The 16,988-nt window shown below is 37.7% G+C and overlaps 2 protein-coding genes and 1 pseudogene across 3 annotated transcripts in view; all 3 read right to left on the bottom strand.

Annotated features, from left to right (window-relative positions):
* LPCAT4 (lysophosphatidylcholine acyltransferase 4) overlaps window positions 1-1,232 on the bottom strand; it is an 88,962-nt gene extending 87,730 nt beyond the window's left edge. Inside the window, exon 1 of the mRNA XM_064485773.1 lies at window positions 1,054-1,232. Within this exon, the coding sequence (XP_064341843.1) occupies window positions 1,054-1,218 (165 nt within the window). The 5' untranslated portion in view covers window positions 1,219-1,232. The remainder of the gene's footprint in view (window positions 1-1,053) is intronic.
* A 954-nt stretch (window positions 1,233-2,186) lies between these two features.
* Window positions 2,187-2,952, bottom strand: LOC105090021 (olfactory receptor 4F15-like; annotated as a pseudogene).
* Window positions 2,953-4,333: 1,381 nt separating this feature from the next.
* On the bottom strand, window positions 4,334-10,873 carry LOC105089970 (olfactory receptor 4F3/4F16/4F29). 2 transcript variants are annotated; one of them, XM_031452752.1, is made up of 2 exons: window positions 10,864-10,873; window positions 4,334-5,253 (listed from the first exon to the last, which is right to left on the bottom strand). In XM_031452752.1, the coding sequence occupies exons 1-2, from the start codon at window positions 10,871-10,873 to the stop codon at window positions 4,334-4,336; spliced, it is 930 nt and encodes a 309-aa protein (XP_031308612.1). The 2 variants fall into 2 exon arrangements, with proteins under 2 accessions (XP_031308612.1, XP_064342461.1); XM_064486391.1 differs by lacking the exon at window positions 10,864-10,873 and having other exon boundaries at window positions 4,334-5,278.
* Window positions 10,874-16,988: the final 6,115 nt, after the last annotated feature.

Consider the following 16,988-nt stretch of genomic DNA (forward strand, 5'->3'; position numbering starts at 1 on the left):
TCAGTGATGTATAATAGTGATGAAAGAAATTTTCATATTGAGGTATGGGGTAGTCATTTTGGTTTAGGCAGGATTAAACTTCCAGCGAAACAAAATAACCCTCTTTGTAGCCCATTAAACATGCATTGTATATCTGCTTTAACCATTAAAGAAAATAATGCATTTGAAATTCAAAATGGAGTAACTATGGTTCAGGCATTCAAAATGGAGTTGGGAGGGCATTGTGAATGTGGTTTCAGACATATCCCTGTATTCCTGAGAACTTCAATTTTCTGGGTATTATCAGTCAAGGACACCACCAGCTGTTCTCAAAACAGTATCTGCCAACAGCTGCCTGCTGCAATCTTATAGTCGCAAAGGTCTCCTCTAGCAACTGCAACCATTTTGGACCCCACCAAAACCCTTGTTTAACAAGCTCCTTAACTTCTTGCCAGCTCCAATCCAATTCTTAACAACTTAACAACTTACAAAATTTTGCATTTTTTTGCCTACATAAGCCTGCCCTATTTTGCAGCCTGTGGAATCTGTCTCCCGAGCTACAGTCCTCAGTTTGCTTCAGTTAAACTCTTCTATTCCTATTATAAACTGTTCATTGATGATTTCCATCCACAGTAGAAAGATGGTCCCTGTTCAGGCTCAAGATGGCGACATAAGGGGGTCCTGGACTCCCCTCCTCCCGTGAACACATTGAACCTACAGCTACATGTGAAACAACTTCGTCTGAAGAAGGTTTAAAATCTGGCTGAGCAACTCCTACACGTCAGCCCAAGGAGAAAAGCCCATAACAAAGCAGGTAAGGCGAGGCCGGGGCACAACCTCCTCCTGACCTCCCCTCCCCCACCGCCGGCGCACCGCCCCACAGTCTGAGGAGCTCCCAACGCAGAGCTTCTCCCTGAGGGGCAAAGGGTTTGAACCCCACACCAGGCACCACCAGATTTTAAGACCTGCACCTGAATGACAAGCCTCCAAAACATCTAGCTGTGCAAACCAGCGGGACTCATTGCCACATAACACCTGAGAATCGGCTCTTAAAGGGCCGGAATTCGGACTCACCTGCCCGGCCTGGCGCGGGAGCCGCAGACTCAGGGCCGCCCAGACGGTATGAGAGAAGCTCGCTTGCTTTTTCCCTGTCCTGGTGACTCGGCCTGAGAGGCAGGCAGCTGGTTGGATACACGTCTGGAGGCTGCCGGGCGCCTCCTGGACAGAGCCTGGCGCCATCTTCCCGCTCTGGCCGAGCTCCAGACGCCGCAGGGACCTCTCCCCGCCCCCGCCCCTGCCTCCTCCCCCGCCCCCTCCCCCGAGGAGCTTTCACACGCGGCTGGTGCCCTGTCTCTGCAGCTGCACCCAAGGGACGCCCCTTGATCACCTGGCTCTGGTGGCCCGAGGTCTTCCCGTTCCTGGGTCCCATGGGACTGTAACAATTGGACAGACAGTTCTTGGCTGGCTACCACCCCAGGGCACCTGACAGACAGCAGACTGACTCACCCCCAGGCTTTCTGTGATTATCTCCTCCTGGAGATTCGGCCTGAGGGGCAGCTTCAGGTGTGGCCCCGTGTAGGGGCCTCTGATGGACCTGCTCCAGGGAACAAAGGCATCTCTGTGCTCCCTCTGCCTCACTACAGCTCACCTCTGTCTCCCAGACAGGACCATACTCCTCTGGAGCCCCAGTTTTTGCGAAAGCCACCCAGGGGACCCCTGGAGATTACTGGGCTCTCGTGGACAGTGGGGCTTATGGTGTGGCCCCTCAGGACTGTACCTATTTGCAGACTTTAAAAGCTGCTGCCTAATGGTCTAGCTTCCTATCCAGCCTGAATCTCAGATCCTCCTCTTTGGGGGCTGACAGGTCTTGGCACCCCCCTCAACTACCAGGGCCATTAAATATAAAATAGGCTGTTCAGACAATCACAAATGTTTGAGAGACAACCAAGAGCTAGGGCAGGGTTGAACCATAAGCTTCAGATCCTACGCAAGACGCTCCTTCAAGACTGGGAGGAGTGGCTGTTTTATTTCACACAGAGAATCAACACAGAGAGTCAAGAAAAAAGAAATGAAGAAACAGAAATGTGTTTTAATGAAAGAAAAAGATAAAACCTCAGAAAGATGGTCCCTCTTTCATGAGAACTGGCTCTTTAGGGATGGAAATTTATCAATGGTCCCTTGGAAGTTGTGTGTTTCAATAAAGCCACTTAGTGATTTTTTCTAAAATGCGTAAGCTGACAGAATGCTCTCCTCATTGCCATCTTCATCTCTCTGTTCCTGAGTGTGTAGAGGACTGGATTTAGAAAAGGAGTTAAAACTGCATCAAATACAGCTAGAAATTTATCCAGATGTGGTGAAGGAGAAGGTCATATATAGAAAAAAAATCAGTGGACCAAAGAATAAAATCACCACAATAATATGAGCTGACAAAGTGTAAAGAGTCTTGGGTGAACCCCCTAAGGAGTGTTTCCGGAGAGTGGCAAAGATGAAGATGTGAGAGAGGTTGAGCAAGAAGAAAGCAACCAAGGAAATGAACCCACTGTTAGCAGTGACCATGAACTGCAGTTTATAGGTAACTATGCAAGCAAGTTTGATGAGCTGAGGCAGGTCACAGTAAAAGCTGTCTAAGACATTAGGGCCACAGAAGGGCAGGTTTACCACAAAGGCCAACTGGGCCAATGAGTGAGTGAGACCAATGGTCCAGGCAACCGCTAAAATCAAAATGCACACTCGTGGTCTCATGATGGTCAGGTAGTGGAGAGGCTTACATATGGCCACGTATCTGTCAAAGGCCATGGCGATGAGCAGCACCATCTCAGTGCCCCCAGCAGCATGGCTAAAGAAGACCTGAGCTATACAGCCTCCAAAGGAGATAATTTTTCATTTCCTGAAAAGATCTCAGATCATCTTGGGTGCTGCAATAGAGCAAAATATAAGATCAATGATGGAGAGATTAGCTAACAGAAAATACATAGCTATTAAATATATGTATTGCTCTCAGCAAAAAGCTTTTTTGGTCAGTTTAGCATAATTGTCTATATCTTTAGTGTCTCCTCTTAGCAATTTCCATCGACCAACCCTCCATTCTTCATAATTTGGTTAAAGTCATAAAATGGATGATTGAACCTGTACTAGAAGTATTATGGGCAAAAAAAAAAAAGATTAACAATGCAAGGTAATGGGATCTGGTTTTGTTCATTAAGGTGAAAAAAGGATAAATTTATCCTATGATAAAATATCTGCTTATTCCAAAATCTTAAAGAGGACAGTAAAAGACGAAACAGAATGGAAATTGAAAGCTGTAGAAGATTCAAGAAGTGAATTCTGTCTGCCTTGGTCATGTGTGTGTATATATATATACATACCCACACATATACACATGCATATATATACATACACACACATATATACATATACACATGTATGCATATAAATATAAATAAATACACATATAATATTTAAATAATGAGTAAAAAGAAAAAATGATATATGTCAGTATTTTGGCAAAGTTTGAATAGCTCAGCTTTGATGGGTTTATTTTTTAAAACTTAGCAATGCTTTTACCATTAAATACTATATTGCATGAAGACTAGAATTTGGTTTTCTCTCTTAGAATGACATGACAAATTTACGTTAGTGTATTCATTCTACTCTCAACTAAAAGTTGTAAATGTTACTCTTTAATATATGTGCCATATTCCTAGTTAGCAGATTCTTTAGCTCGCAAGAATAACTTTTTTTGCCTTATGTTGACTCTACATGCTCCATTACTTAGAACATACAGTTAATTGCCAATGAGAGAGCTAAAGTTACATCTACTTTGTATTTTAAATATATTTTTACTCATTAATAGGTAGCTATCCTACATTTTCAGTTTCTTACACTACTTACACTACTGTTGTGGGTTGATTTGTGTCTACTAAATTGACATGATGAAATTCTCAGCCCCAATATCTCTGAATGTGACTGTATTTGGAAATAGGTGTTCGCAGGTGTAGTCAAACTAAGATGAAGTCATCTTGACTTAGGGTAGATTGGGAGATACTTCCCAGTATTCTGAAGGCCTTAAAGAAACTTTCCCTCTGAGGTATTTCTAAAAAGTACTTCATATAAATATTATTCCTTAGGAATTGAGGCTCAAGATTACTATAATCTTTGGTTTACAAATACTTTATATGTAACTCTCTCTTTTCAAAAGTGGATTTTCTTCCCTCCCAATAGAAAGACAAAATGGACTCAACTTGTATAATCAAGTCAAGGTAGCACAAATCAGAGCTTCTCTCTGAGTTTGACCGTCAGTAATGAACATCAGTAATCAACAGGAGCTCTTACAATACAATCATCACTTAAGAGATCACCTGTAATTCACTAGCTGTCTGCACACCCTCCTCATTGCCATCTTCATTTCCTGATTCCTAAATGTGTAAATAACAGGATTCAGGAAAGGAGTGAGATTGGCATCAAAGAAGGCCAGAAATTTATCCAGGTGTGTGGAGGGAAATGGCCACGTATAGACAAATATCAAGGGACCAAAGAACAAGACTACCACTGTGATGTGAGCTGAAAGTGTGGACAGAGCCTTGGATGAACCTGATGAAGAGTGTTTCTGAACAGTGAGAATGATGACGATGTAGGAAACGATCAGAATGAAGAAGGAGCCAACAGAGATGAATCCACTGTTGGCTGTGACCATGAACTCTAGTTGGTAGGTGTCTATGCAGGCAAGTTTGATGAACCGAGGAAGGTCACAGTAGAAGCTGTCCAACACATTAGGACCACAGAAGGGTAAGTTTCCCACAAAAGCTAGTTGAACTGTGGAATGGATAAGGCCAGTCATCCAGGCAGCTACTAAAAAGAAGATGCACACTCTTGGGCTCATAATGGTCAGATAATGGAGTGGCTTGCATATGGCAACATATCTGTCAAAGGCCATGGCGATGAGTAGCACCATCTCCACACCACCAATGACGTGGATGAAGAAGATCTGAGCAATGCAGCCACTGAAGGAGATGACTTTATGCTTTCTGAAAAGGTCATAAATCATCTTGGGAGAGATGATAGAAGAAACTCCCAGGTCAATGAAGGAGAGGTTGGCCAACAGAAAGTACATGGGGGAGTGTAAGTGAGGGTCAGAAGTTACAGTGAGCATAATGAGGGAGTTTCCTATCATGCTTGCCACATAAAACATGGAGGAAAATACAAAGAGGAGAAGTTGTATTTCCCAGGAATCGGTGAGTCCTAGGAACATAAACTCTGACACCACAGAGTGATTTGCTCCATATATTGGCTTTGTAGGCATTGCTACCTGAAAGAGGATAATAGAAGAAAATGTAAATTTTCATAATTATGTTAATAAATTAGAAGAGAGGTCAAGTTATGAATGTCTGTTTCTACCTTAGCATTAAGACTACCTCACAGCCTTTGCAGTGTGCTCACACAGTGGTTGTCTTGCATATTCTCTAACACCAAGTTGTCTCTGCATGTAATACTCTCTGCCTCTGCCTAGGATGGATGCCATAATATTATACACGAGGTACAAGACGGTCAAGAAGAGTAACAGGACTTCAGTCCCAACTGTTTTTTTTTGGGGGGGGGGTTAAAAACCAATATGATCTGGCTCCAGTCACATAGAACTAACCACTTTTGCGATCTCTTCCAAGCCTATTAAACCTTCATTTGGCCCCATCTGTGGGACTATATTTAGCTTCAATATTACTTAAATGTTTACCACATCTACAAAGTCTTGTTTTATTGTTACTAGTTTTTATTTTACTATCCTTTGTATCATAGTGAACTGATTACTAACTAACTCACCAAGTAGACTATAAGCTTCTTGAAGGCAGGGATTTTGACTCATTCATATTTGTACTCCTTGAAGCAAAGAAAAGTCATCCACACAGCGAAGTGCAGGTCCATGAGCTGTGTGTTACCAGTTTGTATCATATTTGGTACAGAATTTGTGAGTGAGTACTCTAGCAATTTAATATACAGTGACCCCAAGTTTCTGATTTTGTATTTCATGGAAGTAATAGTCTAAGAAAGACTAGAAAGTAAAGAAAAAAACTTATCCTGTAACACAAGTAATTTGAGAAACACTGTCTTAGTGTACTTAGCATTGACCTGAAAAGCTTAAAATTATGAAATGTATATTGTACTGAAAACCATTTTGTACAAATATCTATATAAGGACTTATCATATTATCTTGTAATTACTTACTCTTATTTAGAAATACATCATAGCTTAGTTAAAGGAATACGGGTGTTGGGTTTAGATTACCAAGATTTATACTAATGTTCAACCACTAACAACTTGATCTTGGGCAAGTGACTTAAACTCTTTGAGTCTCGGTTAATATATCTATGAAATTGTAATTAGTAAAATAATTGATACATCTTAATTATATAGCTATATTAAGTATTCAGTAAATGCTATGTTTATTTCTCTTTATTTCACTTGCCCTAACAGCACTCAGCACGTGAGATATAGTAAATAAATGAATTTTTAAGAAAGCACTATTAACTAATAGGGAGCATAAAACTTCCTATCAGAAAATATATCTCAATAAATAATTATGATGAATATAATATTCACGTTTTCTTAGTGACAAAAATTAAACTATCTTCTTGTGCAAGTTTGATTTGCTCTCAAAGAACTTTATTTTTTATTAGTTCTTACCACAAATCTAATTTACTATTTGTTCAATTTATCCTTCCCAACTAGGCTGCAAGCCCCATAAAGGTATGGACCAAATATATCTTCTTCAATTCAATGTATCAAAAATTTAGATGACAAATAAATTATTTGCTGAAAGAGTGAATAAAATGTATTTGCTCTCATTAGAGCCTGACTATGTGAGGAAAGAAGGAAAGATCAAGAGTCTGTGGAATTTAGTAAAGTGAAATATTTGAAAGAAAATCAAAAGTAGAAATAGGTCTAAAAGGACATCTTCAATCTAGTCAAAGAGACTGAAATCAATGAGGCCAGCTTTGAGATCTAGTGATATATTCAATATCCCTAATTTAGGGAAATCTCAAGTCATTATAGATCAGGAAACAAATACCCAATTATGTTAAATAACTTGACCAAAACCATAAATATACTGGGTGTTAAGAGTTTATATTAAACCTCAATCTACTGACTCCCAAGATTAGGTCTCTGTCTAATTCCTATTTTCTTTTATTTATTTATGACTTCCTGAATAAAAACATGTGACGAGATGATGGTAGATAAGACCGTCTAATAACGGATGACTGCCATATATTGACATACTGGTAACTGCTACCTTGATATCCTTGATCATTCATTCCTGACAACTGTCTATCAGCTAATTAATGTACCTCTGTGTCTTGGGAAACTTGGCAGTTTGCTGAAACATTTCTTCTTACTTTACTTGTTCAGGCAAATACTCTTACTTGGAACAGAGGGTTTTTTGGATGGACTGATGATATAAGATTCTAGTTTAATTCGTTCCACTCAATCTTTCTTTCTTCACAGGGAACTGATGAGCTAACTAACTAGAAGCCTCCATAAAGCTATCTGTATTCACATTTTACTGCCTTCATGAAATCACTCTTGATTCTTCCAACCTGAGTAGTTTTATGCTTCTAGTGTTTCACTTTAACTCCCAAAATGGATTATAAGGTGATTCTACTTTTGACATTTCTTTGTAATCTCCACAGTGCCTAGAAGAATGCTAGAGGACATGACAGATCTTCAATAAAAAGCCTGAGTGCTGCATTTGAGTCAAGGTATACTGAAGTTGATCATCAATCTTAATGTCGATTCAGGAACTCTACGTTCCATCTGAGACTTCATATGAAAAGTAGACTATGTATGATTGCTTCATTATTTGAATGTATCTCTATTTTAGTTCTTGCAAAATCTTATGGCAGTTATTTCTATTATATTTTAAAAGCTGCATGGGATAATGAAATGAATATAGTATCTGAAAAACCATATTGCACATTCTGTCACTTAACTACCTGTTGACCTTGGGTAACACATATTTCATCTTTGACCTCTTTTCCCATCTGTAAAATGGGGAAAATTCATGTCTTATAAAACCAAGAATGTGAGATAGTATTTGTCACCTAATCCAGTTAATTATTCTTTAATATGCCCCTGGTAATGGAAATAACATATATGTCCAAAACAAGGTCATATATAAGTAAATTATTGTAAATTAAGACAATGTAATGAATTAATTGGAAAGGAAACTGAACTAACTAGATTGATATTTGTCATCATGAAAAAGTATCAAAAATATAATACTGACTGAAAAACATCAAATTATAAAAGAATGCATGTAAAGTAATACAATATTTGTACATTTTGATAATTATTAAATAGCTTTATATATAAATACATTTATAAGTAGTAGAAATATTAAAGTTTGAACAAGAACTATCCAAACTTCAGAATAGTTATTTTCTCTGGAGAGGGAGAGAGGAATCTGATAGGATAAAGGATTTCAAATTTGTTTGTAATAGGTTAACTCCCAAAAAATCTGATTAAAAATAACATATGTTCATTGTTAAATACTGAAGTTAAATACCCAGTGCCAATCATAAAGTTTTGGGTAGTTTTTAAATGGATAAAGTATGTCACAATTTCTTTTCAAACTGAATGCATCTGCCATGTATCTGCTCCTTTCTCTTCTCCCCGCCCCTGCTTTCATCAGTTCTCACTAGTTGTACAGCAAAACCTCATTAGGATCTTATCATTCAAGTGTTTTTGCTATTCCAACAAAATCCAACAATTCTCAAAACAGTTCCAATCATAACGTTAATGCTTTAATGAATCCTTTTTTGCTTCCAGATCACTCTCAAACTCCTCAAAGAGCAATCAAAGCCCTCTGGTATCTGATTCTTTACAACCTCATTTTCTCATTTTTCCTACTTCCTTTTTCGCACTTCATGATCCAACATAACCTATTTATTATCTGACAATGCCCTAAACTATGCATGCCTCCATGACTTTAAATATACTGGTTCTTCTTTCCAGCTGCCTTTCCACCACTACTCTTCTCTCTGGAAGAGAAGTACGGTCCACACCTCAAAGTAAACACATGCTATAATGTTTAAACTCTCTCATCTACCACCTCTTTACAGCCTAAGCAGATTCATACCTTCCTTGTCTATGGTCCTACTCATAGCACTTTATCATTCCTCAAAGCATCACTGATCACATTATTTTACAGTTAGTTTACATGTAAATAGATTGAGAAGAACAATTATGTTTATCCTTTTTTTGTAACCTCAACTGCTAACACATGCTTAGAATAAAAAAGGAGGGAGGGAGATACCAAAAATATCGCCTTTATGAAAAACTGGCTAAAGCTTTCAATGATGTGGAAATTATGACCTAAACGTAATGAAGGTAGCCTTCAACATGGGAAAATCAGATTGCAATTGAAATAGTAGTCGGTATAGAATATATGTGTTTATCATATAGTAATTGAACAAAGTTAGAAGAGGATATAACTAGGTGGTTGAAAAACATGAAAATATGGCTGATTATGTAACTAAGAAGATGGATAAAAAGACTGAGAGACGTTCGTAAGAACACACACACACACACAAAACCATCCTCCTCAAATCAAGATTATAAAAGGGAAGGATTAAGGGAAAAGAAATAAACTATGTCAAAATGAAAACTAAAAAGGAAGAAGAATTAAGGAAAAGTATGTATATAATGACCAAGAGAATATAGACATGATTTGCTTTGCTTTCTGGGTCTACTTTTCAGAAATTCTATAATTATAAACAACTTTTAGTACTATGTCTACAGCGTTTTAAAGCTCTGTGTCTTGCAAGATTTTCTCCATATTGCCTCTATCAGCTATACACCTCTAGCTGTGAATTTATTTGTGTTTTTGCTCTCCAATACACTTCAACTGCATAAGAACTGGGAATTTGAAGAAAGTGAGTTCAAAGGGGAAGGAGCTATAAATATGAAACCTAATAGGATAATACTAATTGTTCTTAGTTATCCTGAAATGAGTAATGGAAAAAAGAAAGAAGATGTCAAAAATAAATTTCCCCTAGATATACTAAAAGGAAAAGAAATATAAAACCAAATATTAGAAAATATTGAAATTCAGTTTGATGCGTGAAACTCACATGTCAGCGTTTTAAATCCACTTGAGGCATGCATAGCCAGGATCCTATTTATGCCTAAGCAACAGTTAATGAATAGGATTCTAGATGGAGACACCAGGATATTATGTTTATTTACCTGGAAGTCATCAAATACCTACAATCAACCTCCTGGTTGATTAAGTTCTAAAACCACAATCGCTAATTGATTAGTTGTGATCAGAAGAAAAAGTTTTAAAATTGTTTTTCTCAAACATTAATTATAATCAAGTAACATGTTATAAAAGTAAAGTTCCAGCTGTTTTCCTTTTATTGTGATTAATCCTTTCTCTTGATCCATATAGAATTGATTAATCTTCCAGAAACAGATTCCTAGAAATTTTATTCTTTATAGATGACAGAAATATTGGTAGTTGAGATACCAAATAATTGAATTATCAAGCTGAAATGATGTACAGACATCTTACAGTTTTGAAAATCTAAACCATCATTCATATACATTATTTTTGCAATCTAAAAATACTGAGTTTAGAATCTACCTCAGCTAAAGTGGACTGCATTTTATGTTTCAAACTGTCATAAAACTCTCCTTTATACCTAAATAAAAAGTCTGCCTCCCCTAATTCAAGACCATTTTAAAGCTTTTTATAACTGTAGGCAATATAATTTTCAGAATCCCTTTCATTAACTTTTTATCTATAAAAACTCAACAAACTAAGCCATCCCTTAGGTTTCTGTTTTCAAGACTCAAAAACTAAATTCCTTTTTACATTTCCTCTTAGGAACTCTTTCCCATCTACCTTTCACCTTAAAAAATCACATTTGTCAACTTTCTCTGAACCTTTCTGCATTCTAATGACAGTTTAGAGGTAAAATTTATAAAATACATTCTAAATTGTAATGAACATAAGAGTACAGGAAAACCAATTGATCTCCTGGTAGTTTTCATTTTATTTGTGAATTTTGCAGATCATATCTTAAGTTGACACTTACAGTGGAAATAATTTATTCAGATTTGGGTCTTTGGGTGTCTCTTCTATTCAGGTATCTGTAAGACTCATACATCTTGAAAAATTTACAAGTACCTAATAGATTTTCTTCCATTTTCACTGAGAATCAGCTTATACTTTGTCTCTTTTGAAAAACTAATGAAGATTACAAGAACCCTTGTTTTCTTAGTTTCATGTGTCACTAATTTTTCTTACCTGCTCATCAAATTGCAGAGGGTGAGAAGCATTCATATGATCATTGCTGGCAACAGAATTTTGACCCCGAACATTATAAAGTCATTTGACTTTTCCTAGTATCTTTCACATTACTCTAACCTATGTGATTCTAGTTAAATTGTTTATCTAGTTTGTTTACCTTCTCCAACATGTCAATACCCTTTTCACAATTATTCTCCAGTACTAGTCAATTTGTAATTCCAGATGCTAACTACCTTGCTTTAGAACACACATGCCCTCATATCCATAGCGGTTTCAACAAAAGAATCATGTCTGACACTAGAGCCACTCTACTTATTGTTATATTTACCTTCATTCTTTCATTTTACCTGTACAAAGAAAAAGAGATTTTCATAAAGTCTTGGATTTTCCTGTGTCCTCTAACAAAAAGTGCTATAACATCTTGCTATTGTGGAAATAAAGCTAATAAACAGTTCTAGAGGACAGTGACCAAGTGATATTGCAAAGACTGGAGTTTAGAAGGAGTTTATTGATCAAGGGACTTTACCCATAGGGACCTATTTGGTTTGACTAGAACAAAGGTCCTAAAGATTCATAATAAGACACTAGAGAAGAAGCAGCAGCAACATATGTTTATCAACATGGAAAGATAGAACACCCTGTACTCAAGATTATATTACCTTGATTTATAATTTAAAAATTTTTCAATACATGCCTATGGACTTCTATTTTCACTCTTGCCCTAGTGCCCACAATTGTCAGAGGCAAGCTCTTTTCCATCTGCTTGTTCAGTACCATGAGGAGCCCAAAGTTGTCAGAGGCCAGTCTTAGCTGTGTTCCCATTGGAAACATTCTTTCCTGGGGCACTAGAACCTCTGAACTAACTAAACCAAAGTTCACAAAAATAAAAAGCATAAATTTCCATAGTAAATAATTTGGTCCTGTTTTTAAAGTGAACTTTTCTACCTTGGGTTCACATATGCTGACTATAGAACAGATGGCAATATATATTGGTCACTGGTTTAAGTTATGTACATCAAATAGGCAGCATCCTAATCATGCAAGGTGTTTGTTCACCTCCCAGTTGGTACAAAGCTGAGCATTCACCAGGTCATTCCATCACTCAATCATTGATTTTTTTTTTCTGGGCTATGGAGCATGAATAAGTATAGTGAATTTTATGGGTGTGAGCCTATTGTCACACTTCATTTTGTATAAAAATGTGTCCAGAGCCAAAGTTGCATGGAACAGATAAGTCAGAAAAGGTGTAAGTCCATAAATAGTAGTGTTAGCAGAAGCACCATGCTTGGGAAAGAAAAGTCAGTACCAAGAATACATTTATATCACTATAAACACAAGTCTCTAACCCTCCAGAACACTTGGACAGTGAGTCTACTGAGAGTACAGTGAGGTGTGGCACCATAGAATGTATTGAGGATTTACTTCTGCATCGACAGCTTGGGCACTCAGCCACGATGGTAGCCAGATCACCTAGTGAGGGGAAATTCACATCACTGAATCTACGCAGAGACCAATTATGCGCTATGGCCACTGTTTAGTATCAATTAAGAATGAATTAGTACATGATACCAATGAAACAATATGAAGATAACTGGGAAAAGGGCTTATTTACATCACAGAGGCAAATCATCTTGTTCTTGTATAGTGAGTAATCTCTAGTAGACTTTTACATGTGCATTCTCTTTGCCTTTTGTGAAAAGTCTAACCACATACCTCTCCCTAGACTCCATCTCAAGAAACTATAAAATTGTCACTAGGATGTAATGTACAAATAGGGAATATGTGTAATAATATTGTAACAACTTTGTATGATAACAGATGGTAACTGGACTTACTGTGGTGATTATTTCATAATGTATAAAAATATTGAATCACTATGTTGTGCACCTGAAACTAATACAATATTGTATGTCAAGTATAACTTAGTTTTAAATGAATGAATGAATGAATGAATGGATGAATGTATTCCCTGAAGTTCTTTCCATTAGAAGGGTTTTCCTTCACCATGCTCTTCAGGGAAATTTCTTACTGGGGATGGAATCAGGGGCCATTCACTTCCAGGTAGTACCAGCATTAACATGTGATGTATCCATTTATAAACCAAAGCCATGTTTTCTCCTCCACTGTTAATTGGTTATAGACAAATACTCCCGAGGGAAAGAGAGAGGTGATGAAAGAGGAGAACAAGAGAGTCTGATTATCCTGTTTATATAGGCTACTTTTGCCTTTCAGAATGTCTACAGAGCTTTTCCTTGCCCCAGTCACAATTCAAAACTGGCAGCTTTATGAACTACCTAATAAATAGACTGGAGCAACACACTCAACTGTGGCATATGTTGCCTCTGAAATACAAAGAAATTCACCAAGAACTGGGTCTCTTTCTTTGGTGGGCTTTGCCATGTATAGCTTACCTTAGGAGAAATATCATGACATGCTCCTGACCACATGGGGATGTCCCTGATGTGGAAGGTGCCTGAAATTTTGATAGATTCATTTCATCTAGTAGGACACATCTGTCTTACTAAGTCATCTAGGATACTCATGACTTCAAGTTCACAAATTCTAATTAGCACAATGTCATTAGAGAAATGGACTGATGTAGTATGTAATATTCCATATGATACCAAAACCTTCAAGCTTTTTTCAACCTCTCTGATAATAATATGAGAAAGATCAGAAAAATTGTGTCAAAGGTTGAGTTCCTGGAGGAGCAGATTCTGAGGTGAAGATCACTACACAGGAAGTTTGCCAGGCAGTACTATTGGATCAATTCTGCTTGGAGTTAGGGAATCAAGCAGGATGTGGCAGAGAAAGAAGTTTTGGACAGTAGTACAATTGCTAAGGTTTATGTCAAAGGGTGTTCTGTAAGTTTTTTTTCTTGTTCAAACATTTTTTAATTGAGTTATAGTCATTTTACAACACTGTGTCAAATTCCAGTGTAGAGCACAATTTTGCAGTTATACACGAACATATATTCATTGTCACATTTTTTTTTTTGCTGTGAGCTACCAACAGATCTTGTATATATTTCCCTGTGCTACACAGTATAATCTTGTTTATTTATTCTACATATGCCTGTCAGTATCTACAAATTTTGAACTCCCAGTCTGTCCCTTCCCACCCCTCACCCCCTTGGCAACCACAAGTTTGTATTCTATGTCTATGAGTCTGTTTCTGTTTTGTATTTATGTTCATTTTTAGATTCCAAATATGGAGCGATCTCATATGGTATTTTTCTTTCTCTTTCTGGCTTACTTCACTTAGAATGACATTCTCCAGGAACACCCATGTTGCTGCAAATGGCATTATGTTGTCGGTTTTTATAGCTGAATAGTATTCCATCGTATAAATATATCACATCTTCTTTATCCAGTCATCTGTTGATGGACATTTAGGCTGTTTCCATGTCTTGGCTATTGTAAATATTGCTGCTATGAACACTGGGGTGCAGGTGTCATTTTGAAGCAGGGTTCCTTCTGGATATAGAACCAGGAGCAGGATGACTGGGTCATATGGCAAGTCTATTCCTAGACTTTTGAGGATATACTGTTTTCCACAGTGGCTTCACCAAACTGCGAGTTTTTTTTTTTCTTCTCAGAACTTTAAATATATACTACCATTTCATTCTGGCCTTTTTCCTTGTATGTGATTAGTTGTTTCCTTCTTGCTGCCTTTAACATTCTATCTTTAAGTTTTGCCATTTTTATTATATCTGTCTTAGTGTGGCTCTCTTTGGGTTTGTCTTGTATGAGGCTCTATGTTTTCTCTACCTGGTATGTTTCCTTTCCCAGGTTAGGGAGGTTTTCAGCCATTATTTATTCAAAGGAGTTCTCTGTCTTTTCTTTCCCTTCTCCTTCACGAACCCCCATAATGTGAATGTCACTTCCTTTGATGTTGTCCAAGTTCTTTAAACTCTCATCATTAAAAATATTCTTTCTTCATTTTCTCTTTTCTGATTGGGTGACTTCCATTATTCCACCGTACAGATTGCTTATCTGTTCTGTATCATCTGGTCTTTTGTTGATTCCCTCTAGTTATTTCTTTATTGGTTACTGAATTCTTCAGTTGTGATTGGTTCTTTTATATTTTCTAAGTTTTTGTTCAAGTTCTCACTGACTTCCTCCTTTCTTCTCTCAAATTTGATCAACATCCTTATGGTATTTTCTTTGAAATCTTCATTAAATAAATTACTTAGCTCCATTTCATTAAGGTTTTACCCTGGAGTTTTATTTATTTCTTTTTTTTGGAATTTACTCCTCTGTCTTCTCATTTTGTTTGACTAACAGTTCTTTTTTCTATGAATTAGGTGAAACAGCTAACTCTCTTGGTCTTGAAAGAGTGGCCTTATGTGGCAGCATCCTCTGAGTAGACTGCTTGTGCCTTAGGGCTTTAGCAGGCTGCCTGGAGCATGAACATCTGGGCTGGTGGCAGTGCTTGGGAGTGCTTCATGTAAGGCCACCTTAGAAGGACCAACTGAAGCTTAAAGAGGTATAGACCGGGGCAATTCCCAGGGGGTCAAAATGGGGCTTGTTTACACCTCTTCCCTCCAAGAGGGCTCCAGAAGTTCCCTGCTTGTTTGATGGATGATCTATGGTTACTAAATGGATTTTCCCCCCATATAGTCTAGGTGCCCTGTAAATTGCTATCTTTTTCACTGTATCTCACAGTGAGTGAGTCTGTATTCTGCCCCTCAGTTATATCCCTCCCTACTACAGGTTGCCATAATGGTTGTGGGGTTCGCATGGGTAGTGTGTTCCATCCTTCCTACCCATGTTTATGTAGGCTGTCTCTGTGCAGCTGTTCAATCAGCATTAGATCTTCTTCAGGAATAACTGCTCTTTATGTAGGTATACATTCAGTGTGCCTATGGGAGGAGATGAGCTCAGGGTCTTCCTATGCTGCCATTTTGCTCTTCCCCCAGGCAGGGAATACCTTTAGTTGTATCCTTCCCTTGGAAGGAAAGATGGCCTGTGTTACAGATCTTACTAAGTTGTGAACAGGGCTAATGGTTGGTGTGTTTCTTTAAAACCTGAGAAGGAGAAAGTGTATAAATTTCTTGAGATAGCATCTAGGGAGAAATGTATGGATGGACTTTTCAGAGAGGTCATAAAGAATGCTCATGTACAAGTCTACTGGAGATTATTCACTATACAGGAACAAGAGGACTTGACTTTGATATAAATCAGCCTCTTTTCCTTAGATAATACAGCTTCATTGATACCATATACCTCTTCTTCTTAATTAGTTCTAAAGGGTGGCCATTGAAGCATAGTTGAAGTCTGTGCATTGACATGCAATGTGCTTTCCCCTCACTGTAGGTGACCTGGCTATTATCATGGCCAATAGCCCAAGCTATCAATGCAGAAGTAAATCCTCAGTACACTCTATGGTGCCACACCTCACCACACTCTCAGTAGATTCACCGTGCAAGTTTTCTGGAAGAACTAGAGACTTGTCTTCATAGTGATGTAAATTTATTCTGGGCACTGATTTTTCTTTCCCAACCATGGAACTTCTGCTAGCACTTCCATTTATGTATTTACAGAACACCTTTTCTGCACTATCTGTTCCTATGATGTCCTGTGCAATCTTGGCTCTGGATGCATTTTTAAAAAAAAAATGAAATGTTACAGGGCTTAAACCCAGGGAATTCACTAGACTTACTCATGCTCAATAAGCCAGAAACATCTCACTGATGGAGCA

Source organism: Camelus dromedarius, chromosome 5, assembly GCF_036321535.1.
Source record: "Camelus dromedarius isolate mCamDro1 chromosome 5, mCamDro1.pat, whole genome shotgun sequence".
Lineage (NCBI taxonomy): Eukaryota > Metazoa > Chordata > Mammalia > Artiodactyla > Camelidae > Camelus > Camelus dromedarius.

Excerpts from the sequence above, each read along its gene's own strand:
- LOC105089970 (XM_064486391.1), bottom strand. The coding sequence starts at position 5,278 with ATGCCTACAAAGCCAATATATGGAGCAAATCACTCTGTGGTGTCAGAG.